Raw genomic sequence first — 20,705 nt, forward strand, 5'->3', positions numbered from 1 at the left:
GTTCGGTGGGGTCACATTAATTCAGTCTTCTCCAAAACATAGGCTCTCCTACCCTCCAGCCCCATTCTCCCCCTTTACTCAGGAGCCCCCCACCCCCCTGCTTGCTGGGGTCAGCCTTGTTCCAGGCTTGCTGCAGCCTCACTGGCTTCTCCCCAGCTGGTACCCATGATATCTCAGTCCCTCTCCCCTGGGCTGAGCGAGGGCAGCTGTCCATCCCCTGCTTGTGTTGCCTATGTTTCCAGAGAGGATGCAGCCTGCCTGCCCTCCTAAGGTTCCTCCTGTTTCACATGGAGTGAAGGGAGCCCTGCCCTGCCCTACTAGGCCCTCGTCCCAGGCCCTTAAGAAACCAGTAGCCTGGGATTTCCCAAAGCACTAACTATTCCCCAGGACCACATTCCTCTCTCTCACTAGCTGGCTCTACAAAGCTTCTGTCAGCTCCAAAAGTCACAGGAATCTTATAGGATCACACTCTGTATCAACGGTTCACTGACCCCTCTAATCTCTCCTAGCATAAAGGGGACAGTCCCCAACACGCAATCTCTAATGGCCACTGAATTAAGGTTGACCACACTTCCTGAATTGGGCAGGGGAGTCCCAAAATACAGCATTCAAGTCTCAGTGTGGGCTGAAACACTCCGGAAAAGCATTTGTCCAAATGTCCTGTGGTGCCGATCCACTCCTGTTCATGGGCAGAGCCCACTTTTCACTGTTGGCAGACTTTATCCGGCCCTCGCTATGAGGCCCTGACCCTGCTCCTTTTTCCCCAGAGGCTGGGTCCCCTGACCAGGGTAGATGGAGGGTCTGGGGTTCCCCAGAGTGGCACTTGCTCCCTGGGCTTCTTTTACCACAGCCTGGCTCTGACATCTGCCCTGGCCAGTGGGTGGGGCTTTGGGGAAGAGAGGAGCAGGAGGTGGGAGTTCAGGGGGAGGAAGAAGGCCAAGGTGAGGCCATTGAGGGCTCGTGCATGTGTGTTGCTTTTTCCTTTTGAGAAAGTGGTCACGCTACACTGAATGGGCTGGACTGCGACAGGAGGTTGCTGTGCCTCTGTTGGGGAGCTGAGGCCCTTTTCCAACCCTTTGCATTGCTGAGGCAGCAGAAATGCAGGGGAGGGGAATATAGGCCTGAGTCTCTTCCCAGGACTCCTGTGTGCCAGACCGTCACTCACTCACACAGCCAGCTCTGCTGCACTTTCTTGTGGAGTGGGCTCTGCAGGTGTGCTGTGTGCAGAGACACCAGCGGTGGTGGTGGTGGTTGGGCAGGTATGGGAATGGCTTCCCTTGTGGCTCCTGCATTAATGAGGTCTCTGGTATAATTCAGTTGCAAGCACCTGGCTGAGGGAGTGGGGGAAGGGTGGGTGTCTATGTCCCTTGAATAGCCCCTGTCCACAGCTGGTGCAGCCCCCATGGATCACGCAGCACCCAGAGCGCTCAGGAACGGTGAGCACTGTGACCACAAAACATCTCTGCAGCTTTTTTCATGGCCCAAGGATGTTTAACCACAGACGGGACAGTGACAGGCCAGGTGTAATGAGAAACAACATGCAGGTCCCTTCTCTTTACGGAGAGTATTGTCAGGGATTCTGAGTCTGGAGCAACCACTGATACGGTTATTTATGGGCCAACATACTACCGGTCCCCTGGCTCTCCACAAACACAGTCACTTAGTAAATACTGCTGCCTGCCTTGGTCTCCTTCCCCCAGTGCCCTGTCCTCCCTCTACAGTGGGTGGAAACAACCCCTATACCATTGCATTAGGTCTTAGACCCCATCTGAACATGTCTGTACAGAGTGGAGATCAGTAGCTCATGTATCACAGATATAAGGGTCCAGGATGGAATAAGTCACCAGGTCCTGTGTTTCTTGTTTCCTATGTCACCAGCACTGGGGCGGGGTGCTAAACTGACCCTTCACTTCACGAACACCCTGATTATCCTCGAACGAAGGTGTTTGCTTTTCACACTGTACACGATTGGGTTCATCAGAGGAGGAACCAGAATGGGGACGTAGCCCAGAACAATCGGAAGCAAGGGAGAAGAGCCATTCCAGTATCTGTGTATCAAAGTAAGGCTGAACTCTGGCGTGTAGAAGAGCAGGACGGCACAGAGGTGGGAGATGCAGGTGTTCAGGGCCCTGAGGAACTCTGTGTGGGACACGATGCTCAGCACTGTTTTGAGGATCATCACATATGAGAGAAAAATGAGCAGCGAGTCCAACACCACCGTTATGATTGTAATAAACAAGCCATAGATGCTGTAGACTCTGATATCCGAACAAGCCATCATCATGACCTCTTGGTCCATGCAGTAGGAATGGGAGAGGACATTCACTCGACAATATCTGAACCGTTTCAGGAGAAGGGGCAGTGGGAGCATTACGGCCACCCCTCTTAGCACACACACCAGTCCCATCTTGGCTATTCTCGGTAGGGTTAAGATGGAAGAATATCTCAGCGGGTCACGGATCGCAATGAAGCGGTCAAAGGCCATCAACAAGAGCACGGCGGATTCAGTGCATTGAAATGACTGGATAAAGAACAACTGGGCAAAACAGGCATCAGAGCTGATCTCTCTAGAGTTAAACAAGAATATGCCCAGTATCGTTGGCATGGTGGCTATCAATAAGCCAAGGTCTATGACGCCTAACATGGAAAGGAAAATGTACATGGGCTCATGAAGGCTTGGATCTGTTTTTATAATGAACAGAATGACTGAATTTCCTACTATTGAAATAACATACACTAAGCAGAAGGGGATAGAGATCCAGAGATGGACGTCTTCCTGCCCAGGTATCCCAGTGAGAAGGAACACTGCAGAGTTGAATTTGGTGTCATTGACAGCTGACATAATGTAATGAGCAGATCCAAGGAGTTTTGAACTTTCCTTCCTGAAAGGAAAAAGAACAGGAAAGTAGATGTTATATAATGAGATACCTTTCTGCTCTCAGTACAAGTCTGGAAACTCTCAGAAGCTAAAGAAAAATCAAGAAAAACAATGTTTTGGATTTACACCACCGGTAGCAAGATAGACATTCCCAGACTGGATCAGACCTGCAGTCCGTCTAGCCCAGTATCCAGTGGCCAGTTTCACATGCTTCAGAGGAAGGTGGAAGGACTCCTGCAATAGGCAGCTATGAGATAACCTGTTCTCAAAGTTTCCCCCTGACACCCGCTAGTTAGAGATAGGCATATTGGGCTGCATTAGTAGGAACATTGCCAGCTGATCGAGGGAAGTGATTATTCCCCTCTATTCAGCACTGGTGAGGCTACATCTGGAGTATTTGGGGGTATCCAAAGAGGATGGAGCTCGGCTGTTCTCAGTGTTGGTAGATGACAGAACAAGGAACAAAGGTCTCAGTTTGCAGTGGGGGAAGTCTAGGTTAGATATTAGGAGACACTACTTCACTAGGAGGCTGGTGAAGCACTGGGATGGGTTACCTAGGGAGGTGGTAGAATCTCCATCCATAGAGGTTTATAAGGCCCAGCTTGTAAAGGTCCTGGTGGGATGATTTAGTTGCTGTTGGTCCTGCTTTGAGCAGGGCATTGGACTAGATGACCTCCTGAGGTTTCCCAACCCTAATCTTCTGTGATTCTATGATTCACTCAACAAGGAGTTCATAGCATAAAACATTTCCAAATAGCATATGGAGTATTTCTGAAATACTTTCTAAAGCAAAAGCCATTAAGCAGTAAAGTTTCCACTGCTCCTTCCTGTAGATTCCACCAACTCTGCTGCTGGTTTTCAATATACAGGCATGTCATCAAAGTTTGATGTGTAAAATTTGTATTACAATGAAAAGTTTTGGCATAACATTAACACATCTGTACTTTAGCACACACATGTCAACCCATTCTTTCCCCTCTGATCTTCTCTCAGAGATGATTTCTCAGATTAGTGTGGGCTTAAAATGTAGCGTCTCTCATCGAGATTTCTTCAGAAACTGAAAAGATCACAGTGTCTCCACCTCATTCAGTCACTGTCAGCAAACAAAAGTCTAGGAGCTCCTCTGTCCCTGGGTTAATAGCTGACTGGTTCGCCTCAGGTTCTGTTCTGTCAGTCTGTAGCCTGTATCCGGAGTGTCTGAGTTGGCAGCAACCAGGGCTGAGTTCAGTATCTAGGGGTTCCATTTCAATAATGCAATGCAAAACCGTCTCGAGTCCCCACCCAGTGACCTGGTGCCTCTAAGAGGCAACACTTCCCTCTTGCAAGCACGGAGTCTGAGTATAGCAAAATCCTTTTAATAAAGGAAGGAAACAATGTGGCATTATATTGGGGAAACAAGATTCATAGAATCATAGAATCATAGAATCATAGAATTCAAGATCAGAAGGGACCATTATGATCATCTAGTCTGACCTCCTGCAAGATGCAGGCCACATAAGCCGATCCACCCACTCCTTAGCAAGTGAACCCTGCCCCATGCTTCGGAGGAAGGCGAAAAACCTCCAGGGCCATAGCCAATCTTCCCTGGAGGAAAATTCCTTCCCGACCCCAAATATGGCGGTCAGCTGAACCCCGAGCATGCGGGCAAGACTCTCCAGCCAAACCCTCTGGAAAAGGTTATATCATACCAGGCACATAATTGACCTATTGACTAAGCCCGTTATCCTATCATACCATCCCCTCCATAAACTTATCTAGCTTAATCTTAAAGTCATGGAGGTCCTTCGCCCCACTGTTTCCTCGGTAGACTGTTCCAGTATTGCACTCCCCTGATGGTTAGAAACCTTCGTCTAATTTCAAGCCTGAATTTCCTGACTGACAGTTTATATCCGTTCGTCCTCGTGTCCACATTAGCACTGAGCTGAAATAATTCTTCTCCTTCCCTGGTATTTATCCCTCTGATATATTTAAAGAGTGTAATCATATCTCCTCTCATCCTTCTTTTGGTTAAGGAAAACAAACCGAGCTCCTCAAGTCTCCTTTCATACGAAAGGCCTTCCATTCCTCGGATCATTCTAGTGGCCCTTCTTTGTACCTGTTCTAGTTTGAATTCATCCTTCTTAAACATGGGAGACCAAAACTGCACACAATACTCCAAATGAGGTCTCACCAGCGCCTTATATAACGGGACTAGCACCTCCTTATCCCTACTAGAAATACCTCGCCTAATGCAACCCAAGACCGCATTAGCTTTTTTAATGGCCACATCACATTGCCTACTCATAGTCATCTTGCGATCAACCAGGACTCCTAGGTCCTTCTCCTCCTCCGTTACTTCCAACTGGTGCGTCCCCAGCTTGTAACTAAAGTTCTTGTTAGACATCCCTAAATGCATAACCTTACACTTCTCACTATTGAATTTCATCCTGTTACTAATACTCCAGTTTACAAGGTCATCTAAATCTCCCTGGAGAATATCCCGATCCTCTTCCGAATTGACAATACCCCCCAACTTGGTGTCATCCGCAAACTTTATCAGCCCACTCCTACTCTTGGTTCCCAGGTCAGTAATAAATAGATTGAATAAAATCGGACCCAAAACCGAGCCTTGAGGAACTCCACTGGTAACCCTCCAACCGGACAGTTCCCCTTCAATACTACCCTCTGCAGTCTCCCTTTAACCAGCTCCTTATCCACCTCTGGATTTTCACTTCGATCCCCATCTTTTCCAATTTAACCAGTAATTCTTCATGCGGTACCGTATCAAACGCCTTACTGAAATCCAGATATATGAGATATATTCATAACACAAACCATGAGCAAAGACCCACCCCCAAGTAAGTTTGGCAATGTCCTTTTCCCCTCAGGGTCTTCAGTCCAGCAACCCAAAAATCCCCCAAAGTCCCAAGAGTCCAACACCCCAAAAGTAGCCCTCCCTGGTCAGTGCAGCCCCAGAATTCAGAAGTTAATCTGCAGAGTTTTACCTCCTAGCCTGGGCGGAAATGGAGGGGCGAGGTGTAAAGGGGCACCTTATGTGGAAAATACACATTCCCTGAGCTCTCAGTCTCTAGTACATAGTAACCCCAGGAGCTGTTATTCAGCCAGGATGATGGTTTGCAGAAGTGGATTTCAAAGTCAAATGCATGAATATTCATGGAAATGGAACGTCGTTTCCCACAGTAAAGTAGTCTATTACTCTCTCTCTCTCTCTCTGACTGTCTCTGTCCTGTATTCATAAAATCTGTAGCATCCAGGAATGGTATTGGGACAGACATGGCGCTGAGCTGCCATAATGAATGTGTCTGTTAAACCCAGTTGTTGGGATGTTTGCTGTTTAACTATATTGTGTTAACTTTTGGGATGTTTATGTTAAGGCCTAATTGGATGTAACTAATATGGTTCTTCTCAATTTAATAGCAGGCTGCTGGAAAACAAACAGGATTGGAAGGCAGAGATAAAGAAAAGGAATCGCTCAGTCAGTACTTCAGGTAGGTTGAGAGACAACACCGGAGCTACAAGCTGGGAAGAGCCTATTTCTGGGCTCCAGCCACATCACACAGCTTGTTTTGCATGGGCTGGGAGCCTGTCCAGAGCTTTGGCAGCTTTTGCTGAGAAGCTCTTTAGAGTGCAAGAACGGACACCGCTGGGGAAATCTGAAGGCCCTGGGCCTGCCTGTGTCTGCATCACAGAGGGAGGACTTGGGGTCAGAGACATGTACAGACTGTTCTTGGAAAACCGTCTTATTCTCCCATGTTATATTTTATTCTTACTGTTCAGAGTATTTTAGCTCAAGAAGGCTGGTTGATCACTCATATCAGCATTAGTCACATGCTCACAAAGGGAGGAACCACAGGTGTGAAACCCACTGGGACCTGCTGGATAAGCACAATCCCCCCACAGTGTGTTGTAGCCCAGGACCCAGTCTGAGAGTGGGAGGATCATGATTCCACCCCAGGAGAGGGAAGGTTACGAGGTCTGACATCTGGCACTCAGAGACCAGAGAGGGAGCAGATATGCAGGTCGTCCTCTAACTCTCAGGGGTATCTATAGGGCAGAAGTTTTGGAGCCTCAGCCAGTCAGGGAACAGAAATATGCCATATAGGACTTGTTACCACAGAGCAACACAGCTCTGAATTCCTGCTTTCACAATCGAGCCAAAAAATAAATTGTTTGAAAATGTATTTGCTGGTTTAATTTCCAGGAGCAAATAAACCTGAAGCGATTGGGAACTAGTCAGAGATATTCCGTGGGGTCTCCTCTCACTCATCTCCTGGTAGGATCGGGCAAAGAACACATGGTACCTCGAGAAATGGGACCCCGTTAGAAATCCTGACTCACGGCATCGGGGTTTTAACACTTGGAGCTTGCTTTGAATGTCACATTTCTGTGTAGCTTGAATAACCCACCGTGGAGCATGGGCATATGTAGGGGAGGGGTTCCCAAGCTACCCAGTGCTGCCTGCCCTCCAGCCCTGTCACTGTGTCACTCCGACAGCCCAGCTGAGTCCTCTGCCGCTGCACAGAACATCTGCCAATGGAAACGGCTCACAGCTTTTACACATCACTTTGCATTTTAAAGATAGTGAAACCTCCCAACGTACCCAATTCCTGATAGAAGGGGAGCCACTGTCACCAGACGTCTTCACCTAAAAGGACAAGAAGTCAGTGCTGAGGTTGCACAGGCAGCAGGCAGTATCTGTTCAGACAGGGAGGGAACTGTCTTTATGAAGCATGTCTGCACATTCCCTTGGGGGCCACTTGGCCATCAGGGAACCTCAGCTGCTTGGCTTCGTGTTTACCAGCTTTAACCCCATCACAGCCAATGGCAAATTGCAGGAGGCCAAATCACAGGGGATGTGCAGTGAGGCTGCACAACTGGGCTGCAGTCTCTATTCCTGCAATCCAGGCTTGTCATCACTGTTGGTATGGTTCCGATTAGTCACATGGTTTCTTTGTGGGTGGTGAGTGGTAACGATGCTGCTGTCACAGCTTTGACCTTGCTGAAATAAAGCCAGTAATAATAATAATAATAATAATAATAATAACAATAATACTATAGGACCAGATTTCTCTCCGGCAGACCCCTTCCTACAATACAAACCCATGGTGCAGGCCAGGAAAGGTAGATTTCACAAAACTCCGCATGAAAATTTCCACCAGATCGTTGCAGGAGTCGTGGTCCCTTCCCTTCTCCCTGAGGAATGAAAGACAGGACCCAGGATCTAGGGATTCCCAAAGTTAGGCACAGATCTCAGTGATCCACTGGTAGCTAGGCCCCCCACCCACAGTCTCTGTTCCTTCACAACTGCTCTAGAACCCTCTCCAGCTCCCGGCCAGCACAGGTTCATCAGAAAAGTGCTACCAGGGCCTGTCACAGTAGCCACTGCCCACGGGATCTGCTGAAGGGGCCTTGTACAGGGTGGCGGGGCTGCACAGAGATGGGAAGGCTGGTTAGAGTAGCTGATGGGCACACCCCAGCCACAAACAGAGTCAGTGCGAACTTCATTTATGTTGTGTGGAAGCAGCAGATGAAAAGCTTCCCTTTTCTGTTGTGGATCCAAGGAGCTACAGCTGGGAAATACCATGGCAGCAGAGCTTTCAGGGAAAAATTATCTATTTTGTATGAAACTTATCTAGTTCAGTATTGGACCAGTTAGTCTTTTGGCTTTCAGAACATTCCCTGGCAATGGGTTCCACAGCTGACTGTACTTTGTGTAAAAAGTCCCTTATTTTCTTTTAAACCTGCTGCCGACTAACTTCCTGGGGTGACCCCTGGTTCTTATGAAGGGGTAAATAACACTTCCTGATTCACTTTCTCCGTAACACCCATGATTTTATAGACCTCTATTTTATCCCCCAAGCTGAAATGTTTCAGGCGTTTTAATGTCTCCTTATATGGAAGCTGTTCCATAGCCCTAAACATTTTTCTCACCCTTCTCTGTACTTTTTCAAATTCTAGTATATATTTTTTGAAATGGGATGAAGAAAACTACAAAAACTAATCAAGGTGAGGGTATACCACGGATTTATATAGAGGCATCATGATATTATCTGTCTTATCGTCTGTCACTTTCCTTATGATTTCCAACATAAGCAGGGGGTGGAAACCCCCGGCCCCACTCCTTCTGCCCCACCCCCACAGTCAGAGTGTTGACATCCGCCCACCCCCTACTCCTGGAGAAACCCAGAGCTTCCACAGACCCCATGGTGGGAACAATGAGCCCCTCCAGCCACGGCTGGCTCTAGGCACCAGCGCTCCAAGCATGTGCTTGGGGCGGCATTTTCCCAGGGGTGGCACTCCACCACCGCCTTTTTTTTTTGGCTTCGGGCTGCAAAAAGCCAGGAGCCGGCCCTGGCCAGAGCCCTGCCACTGGAGAGCCAGAGCATCGTCCCCTGGAGCCGAGCCCGGGCTGCGGCAGCGAGAGAGGCTCCCGGAGTGTGTGAGGAGCTGGGGAGGGAGGAAAGCAAGACCTGGGATGCAGGGAGGGAGAAGGGGCCCTGCTGCCACCACCGCTGCTGCGCTGAGTCTCCCCAGGGTGGCGCGGCGTTTCCCCGCCCAAGTGGGCTCTGCAGGGCGCTGCCGGGCTGGGCAGGGGGCGTGGATCCTGGCTCGCGCGCTGCCAGGGCGAGTGGCTGGGCAGCCCGAGCTGCCAGGGAACTGCCGCCAGCCCCTCCTGCCCCCGGACCCAGCCCCCCACGGACCTCCCCCGCCTCAGCCCCATGCTGCCTGCCCTGGGTGGGGAGAGGCAGAGCCCAGCTCCGAGCGGGGCAGCGGGGGATACTGCCCCGCCAGGGGACCCCCGCGGCTCGGGCAAGTGGGGGTCAGTGTCTGTCCTCCCGGCTCTGCCTGCACGGGGCTGGGGAAGCAGCTGTCAGCGCCTGCCCCTCTCAGCCCTTGCACCCCCCATCCCGCTCGCAGCCCCTCCTCTTGTACCTCCCTCCATTGCTCCTTCGCTGCACCCTTCCCCTTGTACTCTTCCGCAGTCCTCTCCTCCCACACCTCCCCCTTCCCCTGCACCTCTTCTCCCGCAACCCTCCTGATATCCCCTCTTCTCCTCCACCCTCCTCCGCGAGTACATCACACCCCGCTTCTCTGCCCGTGTAGAGCCCCCAAGCGCCCCCACACCTGCTTTGCTGCCTGAACCCTCTTTACTAGATCCCCAGCCCTTTCCGGGTACAAGGTTTGAGGGTTAGTCCCTGTGCCTTCCATGTGCATTTGGAGCACTAAAGATGGGGTTGCGGGGGGCGGGCAAGGGGGGTGTTGAGATTTATACTAAAGTGAAATAAAAATAGGAGAAACGGTTTGATCCTCACTGCAAGCGTAAACAGGGATTGCTGTGGTGAACGAGGAGGTCACACTTGTGGGGGAACCCAGGGCTGGAGCGGCAGGGGGTGCGGGTGGGGTGGGGCGGAAAGCCCAGGGCTGGGGTGGGGCAGCCAATTTTTTTTGCTTCGCATGGCAAAAAACCTAGAGCCGGCCCTGCCTCCAGCCCAGATGTTGGAGGATTCCTGAGGTGGCCGTAGCCTTGCTAAGCCTACTCTCCTGAGACCTCAAGTCGCCCCACAGCAAAAGCTTGTCTCTTCCCAAAGAAGCTCAGCTTTTTATATTCCCATTGCAGGTTCCAGGGTAGCTGAGGAGGTGGCTGTGAAACTGTCCCTGATAAGAATCATAGTGGTATGCTTATGATATGATTATGACACAGTTATATGCATCTTGTACATAAAAGGTCTTATGAGGTTTCTATGGAAAAATTATGGTTTGCAGACTATGTTGATCCTATTTGTATGCCTGTATCATTTTGGCATCTGAAGTTATTAATATTGATTATGTATCTGTATTTCAAATCTAGTTACACCTCAAGAATATGATAGAATATCAGCGTTAGAAGGGACCTCAGGAGGTCATCTAGTCCAACCTCCAACCTGGGTGACACCCACTAGGAAAAATTCTTACACTCCAGACAGCCGGATGAGAAGGGCCTATTCCAGGTAATGGGACGCTGGGGGAAACAACAGTCTTTAGGCGAAGGTTATACCCCATCTGGTGAGCCTTCCTGAGAATGCTTGGGACCGTCTATGGATAATGCGTGCTATGACTCAGCCGGGCTTTCAAGGACATGGAACCCAGACCACATGACACTAACCTCCTTATTGGTACCTGTATTTTTCTCCTATATAATGTGGGGAGTGACATCATCTATTGGCATCACTTGTTACCCGGGGTTCTTTCAACCCAAAGCTCTTGGTAGCTTTTACTCTGTGAGAGGAGATGTCAGGAAATAAATCAGGGGAGACACGGCCGTCCGACCGATAGATGGCTGGCACAAACAGGACAACAGAAGAGTGCTTTCACTTAAAACTAAACTTTACTTAGTCTCAAGCACTTTCATACGTCCATAACAGGTCAGTAAAACACTCCCAACCCTTGATAATTACCAAAGCTGAGTGTGGCTTTCAAATGACACAGTGGCAGCCTGTCTGCCATTGGGGAACAGAAGATGCATCCAGAGGGAGAGACCAGTCCCGAAGAGTCCCCAAACAAGTCCCATTATTTTATACATTAGTAATAGAATGACATGTCCCTTAAAGGAACCTTCTTAAGTGAGCATTTCAATGATCAAGCAAGAAGTTCCTTCTGATTATTGATTAACCAGGTGTGTTTTTTCAGAGCCTGCAGCCTTAAGACCCCAAGAGATATTCCTGGGGCACATCCTGCTCTTCTAAAATGTATCAGCAACTTCAACACTATTCTTATCAGGAAGGATGCAGGGTCAAGCTGCCCTTTCTGTGGCACCCAAACCCCCTCCCCTCCTGCCTTGGTAAAGCTGAGATTGCTGAATGGCCAATTTACAGCTTGCTGACTAGGCTGCCTTTAACAATAAGCCATAGTGGTTTCAAACAAAGACTGAACTGGGGGAAATCCTAGTCCCATGCTAAAGGGATTTCTAGCCTGCATATGGAAACTTGGTGGACAGCTTGTATCATCAGTCAGGTTGAGAAATTGATAATTCATATCCAGTCTATCTAGCATGTTAACCTTAGTTCGTGTTTTTGTTTATTTGCTAGGTAATCTGCTTTGATCGGATTTCTATCACTTTTAATCACTTCAAATCCATCTTTTTTAAAATTAATAAACCTGTTTTATGCTTTATCTTTACCAGTGTGTTTTGAATAAAGTGTCTGGAAGAAATCTCAGCTCTGTGTACAAAAGCTGTTGCATATATTTCCCACATCAAGGGGAAAGTGACCTGTATTAATGAGCTTATTCTGTACAGACTCCTGTGCAGTGCAAGGTGGTATAATTTTGGGTTTATACTCCAGCAAGGGTGCAAGGCTGGATAGCCGGGAAATTGGCTGTTGTCTCCTGCCTGTCTTGGAGTGGCTTAGGTAAAGCGCTCAGGAGGCTCAGTTGGGCGTGCGGTGCCACCTGCTGTCGTGTTGGGTGATAACAGGGCTTGAAGGGACTGACTGTGTCACCAACAAAGCAGTGTAACATTGGGCAGCCCAACTGGAGGGTTCAGAGGCACAGGGGTTCCCACAGCTCCCAGACTGCACCCCGGGGGTGACAACCTGTCACGTGTGTTATTCAGTTTCCTGGTTTCACAATCTCCATGGAGCGCAGCGAGATTACTGAAGAAGCTGAGTAGCCCATACTGCCTCCTCAGCTACCCTGGAACCTGCATGACACAATAAAAATTTCCCTGTGAGAACCTTGCAACTGCTGGGTAATGGTGACAGCAGCATCAGGGGAGGCTCAGCCTGTATTGGCCTCTTATATTGACCACCTATGTTCCCAGCACTCTGTTTGCTTTTTTGACTGATGCTGCACACTGAGTGGATATGTTTAGAGAACTATCCAAAAGGACTCCAAGATCTCTTTTTTGAGTGGCAATGGCTAATTTGGCACCATCATTTTGCCTCTACAGTTGAGATTAGGTTTTTCCAACATGTGTTATTTTTTTGCGTTTAAAAACACTGAATTTCATCTGCCATGTTATTGCCCAATCCCCACGTTATGTGAGATCCCTTTGTAACTCTTCATGGTCTGCTTTGCACTTAAATATATTGAATAATTTAATCTCATCTGCAAATTTTGCCATCTCATTGCTTTCTCCTTTTTCTAGTTCATTTATGAATATGTGGAACGGCCTTGGCCCCACTCCAGAGCCCAGGACGACCCCACAATTTACATCCCTCCATTCTAAAAACTGACCATTTACTCCTAATCTTTGTTTCCTAACTTTTAACTGGTTACTTATCCAGGAGAGACCCTTCCTTCTTTTCCCATGACTGCTTACTTTTCTTAAGAGCCTTTGTTGAGGGAGCTTGTCAAAGTTTTTCTCAAAAGTCCCAGTACACTATATCACCTGTTCTAGATCACCCTTGCACCCGTTTGCTAGTCTGCTGAAAGAATTCTGATAGGTTGGTGAGGCATGGTTTCCCTTAGCAAAAGACACGTTGACTGTTCCACAGCAAATGATGTTCATGTGGGTGTCTGATAATTCTGTTCTTTACTATAGTTTAAACCAATTTGCCTGATACTAAAGTTAGGATGACTAGCCTATAATTGCTTGGATCACATCTGTAGCCTTTTAAAAAAAAATCAGCATGATATTGTTGGAATTTTGTGGTTCCCAATGAGTCAGATGCTAGGCAGAATCAAGGGACGTCGATGTGATGCAATTCAATTCCATGCGATTCAATTCAATTCAACAAGGCTTTATTCAGTGTGTACAAAAGGAAGCCCCTGGTACAAAAAATTAGGCAGAGTCCCTCCAGCAAAGAGCCCCTCCCCTTGCTATTTTATATCACATGGCACTTACATAACAAGTTACATAACAAGTTACATAACATGAACCTCTAACCAGTCAGATTTAACGTTTCCATAAATGGATTTGTTTATCACATGGTCATAGTTCTGCATTCCACATGCTGAGCTCACCCCCCTCCCCCTGGCCTTCTCTAGAATGTTCCTAGAGTGGTGAGCCACAGCATGCTTCCCTATGCATAAGCACCCTGCAAACCACATTTTATCCAAAATGAACACAAGCAAACCCTTCAATATTATCTACCATTCACCCTGTACAAAGCCTAACATATACCACAGTTAGTAGTTCTGAAATTTGATATTTGAGTTCCTTCGGAACTATTGGGTGAATGTCATCTGGTCCTGGTGCCTTTTAATGTTTAGTTTATCAGTTTGTTCTAAAATCTCTGTGATGGGTTGTCCCCCCTGGGGTGCAGTGTGGAAGCCGGTGGAATCACTGAACCCCCTATCCATTCAGCTCGGTTGGGCTTTCCACAGTGCTCTTCTGGTGACAAAACAAGCTGCTCAAGGCCCTGCTATCATCCAACATGACAGCAGTTGGTGCCAAAAACCAACTGAGCTACCCGAGTGCTTTACCTAAGCTACTCAAGGACAAACAGGAGACAACAGCCAATTTCCCATCTCCCCAGCTTTCTATTGCACAGGAATCTGCAGAATACATGCTCATTAATATAGATGGCTATTATCCACCTGTGCAGAGGCTCAGAGACAGCCAGTGGCTTTCCCACAGTCTCACACAGCAAGGCAATCAACCCTGTTGTCCTGAGTCACAGAGCAGTGCCATGCCACAGGACCAGCGTTCCAGCCATCTGACTGGTGACAGGCCTGCCTTAGTTCTCTGCTCTGCCAGCAGAGCTCCCACCTGAGCTGTAGAGAGTGAGGAGGTCCAGGAGCCTGTTACAGGGGTTTGATCCTCTGGCCTGTTCTTCCGCTATCTCAGTGGAGTTTAGAGCAGCCTGGGGGCTGGGTTGCAAGAGTGCAGCCCACTCTGGCCAAGATCCTGTGGACAGGGGCCACCCCAGAGTGCCCCTTGGGGCCAGAGGTAGCAGGCTCCCTGCCCTTCCCTCTAAGGTCCTTGCCATGACTTACTCTCAGCCTGGGATACTTCTGTGGGGTCACATTAATTCAGTCTTCTACAAAACACAGGCTCTCCTACCCTCCAGCCCCATCCTCCTCCTTTACTCAGGAGCCCCCCACCCTCCTGCTTGCTGGGGTCAGCCTTGTTCCAGGCTTGCTGCAGCCTCACTGGCTTCTCCCCAGCTGGTACCCATGATATCTCAGTCCCTCTCCCCTGGGCTGAGCGAGGGCTGCCTGCCCTCCTAAGGTTCCTCCTGTTTCACATGGAGTGAAGGGAGCCCTGCCCTGTCCTACTAGGCCCTTGTCCCAGGCCCTTAAGAAACCAGTAACCTGGGATTTCCCAAAGCACTAACTATTCCCCAGGACCACCTTCCTCTCTCCCACTAGCTGGCTCTACAAAGCTTCTGTCAGCTCCAAATGTCACAGGAATCTTACAGGGTCACACTCTGTATCAACGGTTCACTGACCCCTCTAATCTCTCCTACCATAAAGGCGACAGTCCCCAACACGCAATCTCTAATGGCCACTGAATTAAGGTTGACCACACTTCCTGAAATGGGCATTCAAGTCTCAGTGTGGGCTGAAACACTCCGGAAAAGCATTTGTCCAAATGCCCTGTGGTGCCGATCCACTCCTGTTCATGGGCAGAGCCCACTTTTCACTGTTGGCGGACTTTATCCGGCCCTCGCTATGAGGCCCCGACCCTGCTCCTTTTTCCCCAGAGGCTGGGGTCCCCTGACCAGAGCAGGTGGAGGGTCTGGGGTTCCCCAGAGTGGCACTTGCTTCCTGGGCTTCTTTTACCACAGCCTGGCTCTGACATCCACCCTGGCCAGTGGGTGGGGCTTTGGGGAAGAGAGGAGCAGGAGGTGGGAGTTCAGTGGGAGGAAGAGGGCCAAGGTGAGGCCATTGAGGGCTCTTGCATGTGCGTTGCTTTTTCCTTTTGAGAAAGTGGTCACGCTACACTGAATGGGCTGGATTGTGACAGGAGATTGCTGTGACTCTGTTGGGGAGCTGAGGCCCTTTTCCAACCCTTTGCATTACTGAGGCAGCAGAAATGCAGGGGAGGGGAATATAGGCCTGAGTCTCTTCCCAGGACTCCTGTGTGCCAGACCCTCACTCACTCACACAGCCAGCTCTGCTGCACTTTCTTGTGGAGTGGGCTCTGCAGGTGTGCTGTGTGCAGAGACACAAGCGGTGGTGGTGGTGGTTGGTGGGGTATGGGAATGGCTTCCCTTGTGGCTCCTGCATTAATGAGGTCTCTGGTATAATTCAGTTGCAAGCACCTGGCTGAGGGAGTGGGGGAAGGGTGGGTGTCTATGTCCCTAGAATAGCCCCTGTCCACAGCTGGTGCAGCCCCCATGGATCATGCAGCACCCAGAGCGCTCAGGAACGGCGAGCACTGTGACCACAAAACAGCTCTGCAGCTTTTTTCATGGCCCAAGGATGTTTAACCACAGACGGGACAGTGACAGGCCAGGTGTAATGAGAAACAACATGCAGGTCCCTTCTCTTTATGGAGAGTATTGTCAGGGATTCTGAGTCTGGAGCAACCACTGATACAGTTATTTATGGGCCAACATACTACCGGTCTCCTGGATCTCCACAAACACAGTCACTTAGTAAATACTGCCGCCTGCCTTGGTCTCCTTCCCCCAGTGCCCTGTCCTCCCTCTACAGTGGGTGGAAACAACCCCTATACCATTGCATTAGGCCTTAGACCCCATCTGAACATGTCTGTACAGAGTGGAGATCAGTAGCTCATGTATCACAGATATAAGGGCCCAGGATGGAATAAGTCACCAGGTCCTGTGTTTCTTGTTTCCTATGTCACCAGCACTGGGGCGGGGTGCTAAACTGACCCTTCACTTCACGAACACCTTGATTATCCTCGAACGAAGGTGTTTGCTTTTCACACTGTACACGATTGGGTTCATCAGAGGAGGAACCAGAAGGTAGACGTAGCCCAGGACAATCTGAAGCAAGGGAAAAGAGCCATTCCAGTATCTGTGTATCAAAGTCAGGCTGAACTCTGGCGTGTAGAAGAGGAGGACGGCACAGAGGTGGGAGACACAGGTGTTCAGGGCCCTGATGAACTCTGTGTGGGACGCGATGCTCAGCACTGTTTTGAGAATCATCACATATGAGAGAAAAATGAGCAGCGAGTCCAACACCACCGTTATGACTGTAATAAACAAGCCATAGATGTTGTAGACTCTGATATCCGAAAAAGCCATCATCATGACCTCTTGGTCCATGCAGTAGGAATGGGAGAGGACATTCACTCGACAATATCTGAACCTTTTCAGGAGAAGGGGGAGTGGGAGCATTACGGCCACCCCTCTTAGCACACACACCAGTCCCATCTTGGCTATTCTCGGTAGGGTTAAGATGGAAGAATATCTCAGAGGGTCACGGATCGCAATGAAGCGGTCAAAGGCCATCAACAAGAGCACGGAGGATTCAATGCATTGAAATGACTGGATAAAGAACAACTGGGCAAAACAGGCATCAGAGCTGATCTCTCTAGAGTTAAACAAGAATATGCCCAGTATCGTCGGCATGGTGGCTATCAATAAGCCAAGGTCTGTGACACCCAACATGGAAAGGAAAATGTACATGGGCTCATGAAGGCTTGGATCTGTTTTTATAATGAACAGAATGACTGAATTTCCTACTATTGAAATAACATACATTAAGCAGAAGGGGATAGAGATCCAGAGATGGACGTCTTCCTGCCCAGGTATCCCAGTGAGAAGGAACACTGCAGAGTTGAATTTGGTGTCATTGACAGCTGACATAATGTAATGAGCAGATCCAAGGAGTTTTGAACTTTCCTTCCTGAAAGGAAAAAGAACAGGAAAGTAGATGTTATTTAATGAGATATCTTTCTGCTCTCAGTACAAGTCTGGAAACTCTCAGGAGCTAAAGAAAAATCAAGAAAAACAATGTTTTGGATTTACACCACCAGTAGCAAGATAGACATTCCCAGAATGGATCAGACCTGCAGTCCGTCTAGCCCAGTATCCAGTGGCCAGTTTCACATGCTTCAGAGGAAGGTGGAAGGACTCCTGCAATAGGCAGCTATGAGATAACCTGCTCTCAAAGTTTCCCCCTGACACCCGCTAGTTAGAGATAGGCATATTGGGCTGCATTAGTAGGAACATTGCCAGCTGATCGAGGGAAGTGATTATTCCCCTCTATTCAGCACTGGTGAGGCTACATCTGGAGTATTTGGGGGGTTCCAAAGAGGATGGAGCTTGGCTGTTCTCAGTGTTGGTAGATGACAGAACAAGGAGCAAAGGTCTCAGTTTGCAGTGGGGGAAGTCTAGGTTTGATATTAGGAAACACTACTTCACTAGGAGGCTGGTGAAGCTCTGGGATGGGTTACCTAGGGAGGTGGTAGAATCTCCATCCATAGAGGTTTATAAAGCCCAGCTTGTCAAGGTCCTGGCTGGGATGATTTAGTTGCTGTTGGTCCTGCTTTGAGCAGGGCATTGGACTAGATGACCTCCTGAGGTTTCCCAACCCTAATCTTCTGTGATTCTATGATTCACTCAACAAGGAGTTCATAGCATAAAACATTTCCAAATAGCATATGGAGTATTTCTGAAATACTTTCTAAAGCAAAAGCCATTAAGCAGTAAAGTTTCCACTGCTCCTTCCTGTAGAGATTCCACCAACTCTGCTGCTGGCTTTCAATATACAGGCATGTCATCAAAGTTTGATGTGTAAAATTCATATTACAATGAAAAGTTTTGGCATAACATTAACACATCTGTACTTTAGCACACACATGTCAACCCATTCTTTCCCCTCTGATCTTCTCTCAGAGATGATTTCTCAGGTTAGAGTGCGCTTAAAATGTAGCGTCTGTCATCGAGATTTCTTCAGAAGCTGAAAAGATCACAGCGTCTCCACCCTCATTCAGTCACTGTCAGCAAACAAAAATCTAGGAGCTCCTCTGTCCCTGGGTTAATAGCTGACTGGTTCGCCTCAGGTTCTGTTCTGTCAATCTGTAACCTGTGTCTGGAGTGTCTGAGTTGGCAGCAACCAGGGCTGAGTTCAGTATCTAGGGGTTCCATTTCAATAATGCAATGCAAAACCGTCTCGAGTCCCCACCCAGTGACCTGGTGCCTCTAAGAGGCAACACTTCCCCTCTTGCAAGCACGGAGTCTGAGTATAGCAAAATCCTTTTAATAAAGGAAGGAAACAATGTGGCATTATATTGGGGAAACAGGATTCATAACACAAACTATGAGCAAAGACCCACCCCCAAGTAAGTTTGGCAATGTCCTTTTCCCCTCAGGGTCTTCAGTCCAGCAACCCAAAAATCCCCCAAAGTCCCAAGAGTCCAACACCCCAAAAGTAGCCCTCCCTGGTCAGTGCAGCCCCAGAATTCAGAAGTTAATCTGCAGAGTTTTACCTCCTAGCCTGGGCGGAAATGGAGGGGGCGAGGGTGTAAAGGGGCACCTTATGTGGAAAATACACATTCCCTGAGCTCTCAGTCTCTAGTACATAGTAACCCCAGGAGCTGTTATTCAGCCAGGATGATGGTTTGCAGAAGTGGATTTCAAAGTCAAATGCATGAATATTCATGGAAATGGAACATCGTTTTCCACAGTAAAGTAGTCTATTGCTCTCTCTCTCTCTCTCTCTGACTGTCTCTGTCCTGTATTCATAAAATCTGTAGCATCCAGGAATGGTATTGGGACAGACATGGCGCTGAGCTGCCATAATGAATGTGTCTGTTAAACCCGGTTGTTGGGATGTTTGCAGTACAAACTATATTGGGTTAATTTTTGGGATGTTTATGTTAAGGCTTTATTGGATGTAACTAATACGGTTCTTCTTAATTTAATAGCAGGCTGCTGGAAAACAAACAGGATTGGAAGGCAGAGATAAAGAAAAGGAATCACTCAGTCAGTACTTCAGGGAGGTTGAGAGACAACACCGGAGCTACAAGCTGGGAAGAGCCTATTTCTGGGCTCCAGCCACATCACACAGCTTGTTTTGCATGGGCTGGGAGCCTGTCCAGAGCTTTGGCAGCTTTTGCTGAGAAGCTCTTTAGAGTGCAAGGACGGACACCGCTGGGGAAATCTGAAGGCCCTGGGCCTGCCTGTGTCTGCATCACAGAGGGAGGACTTGGGGTCAGAGACATGTACAGACTGTTCTTGGAAAACCATCTTATTCTCCCATGTTATACTTTATTCTTACTGTTCAGAGTGTTTTAGTTCAAGAAGGCTGGCTGATCACTCGTCTCAGCATTAGTCACATGCTCACAAAGGGAGGAACCACAGGTGTGAAACACACTGGGACCTGCTGGATAAGCACAGTCCCCCCACAGTGTGTTGTAGCCCAGGACCCAGTCTGAGAGTGGGAGGATCGCGGGACTCCACCCCCTGAGAGGAAAGCTTATGAGGTCTGACACCTGGCACTCAGAGACCAGAGAGGGAGCAGACATGCAGGTCGTCCTGTAACTCTCAGGGGTATCTATAGGGCAGAAGTTTTGGAACCTCAGCCAGTCAGGTAACAGAAATATGCCATATAGGACTTGTTACCACAGAGCAACACAGCTCTGAATTCCTGCTTTCACAATCGAGCCAGAGAATAAATTGTTTGAAAATGCATTTGCTGGTTCAATTTCCAGGAGCAAATAAACCTGAGGAGATTGGGAACTACTCAGAGATATTCCGTGGGGTCTCCTCTCACTCATCTCCTGGTAGGATCGGGCCCAGAACACATGGTACCTCGAGAAATGGGACCCCGTTAGAAATCCTGACTCGGGGCATCGGGGTTTTAACACTCTGAGCTTGCTTTGAATGTCACATTTCTTTGTAGCTTGAATAACCCACTGTGGAGCATGGGCATATGTAGGGGAGGGGTTCCCAAGCTACCTAACACTGCCTGCCCCTCAGCCCCATTA

General features: G+C 48.6%; 2 protein-coding genes across 2 annotated transcripts; both read right to left on the minus strand.

The window, feature by feature from the left end:
• Nucleotides 1-1,906: 1,906 nt before the first annotated feature.
• Nucleotides 1,907-2,875, minus strand: LOC120395409 (olfactory receptor 51G2-like). Its single transcript, XM_039519772.1, has one exon. It carries the CDS (start codon nt 2,840-2,842, stop codon nt 1,907-1,909), a length of 936 nt encoding a protein of 311 aa, XP_039375706.1. The 5' UTR covers nt 2,843-2,875.
• Nucleotides 2,876-16,629: 13,754 nt separating this feature from the next.
• LOC120395407 (olfactory receptor 51G2-like) lies at nt 16,630-17,613 on the minus strand. The gene has a single exon (XM_039519770.1). It carries the CDS (start codon nt 17,578-17,580, stop codon nt 16,645-16,647), a length of 936 nt encoding a protein of 311 aa, XP_039375704.1. The 5' UTR covers nt 17,581-17,613; the 3' UTR covers nt 16,630-16,644.
• Between the last annotated feature and the right edge of the window lie 3,092 nt (nt 17,614-20,705).

Source organism: Mauremys reevesii, linkage group 1 (assembly GCF_016161935.1).
Source record: "Mauremys reevesii isolate NIE-2019 linkage group 1, ASM1616193v1, whole genome shotgun sequence".
Taxonomy (NCBI): domain Eukaryota; kingdom Metazoa; phylum Chordata; order Testudines; family Geoemydidae; genus Mauremys; species Mauremys reevesii.

Excerpts from the sequence above, each read along its gene's own strand:
- LOC120395409 (XM_039519772.1), bottom strand. The coding sequence starts at position 2,842 with ATGTCAGCTGTCAATGACACCAAATTCAACTCTGCAGTGTTCCTTCTC.
- LOC120395407 (XM_039519770.1), bottom strand. The coding sequence starts at position 17,580 with ATGTCAGCTGTCAATGACACCAAATTCAACTCTGCAGTGTTCCTTCTC.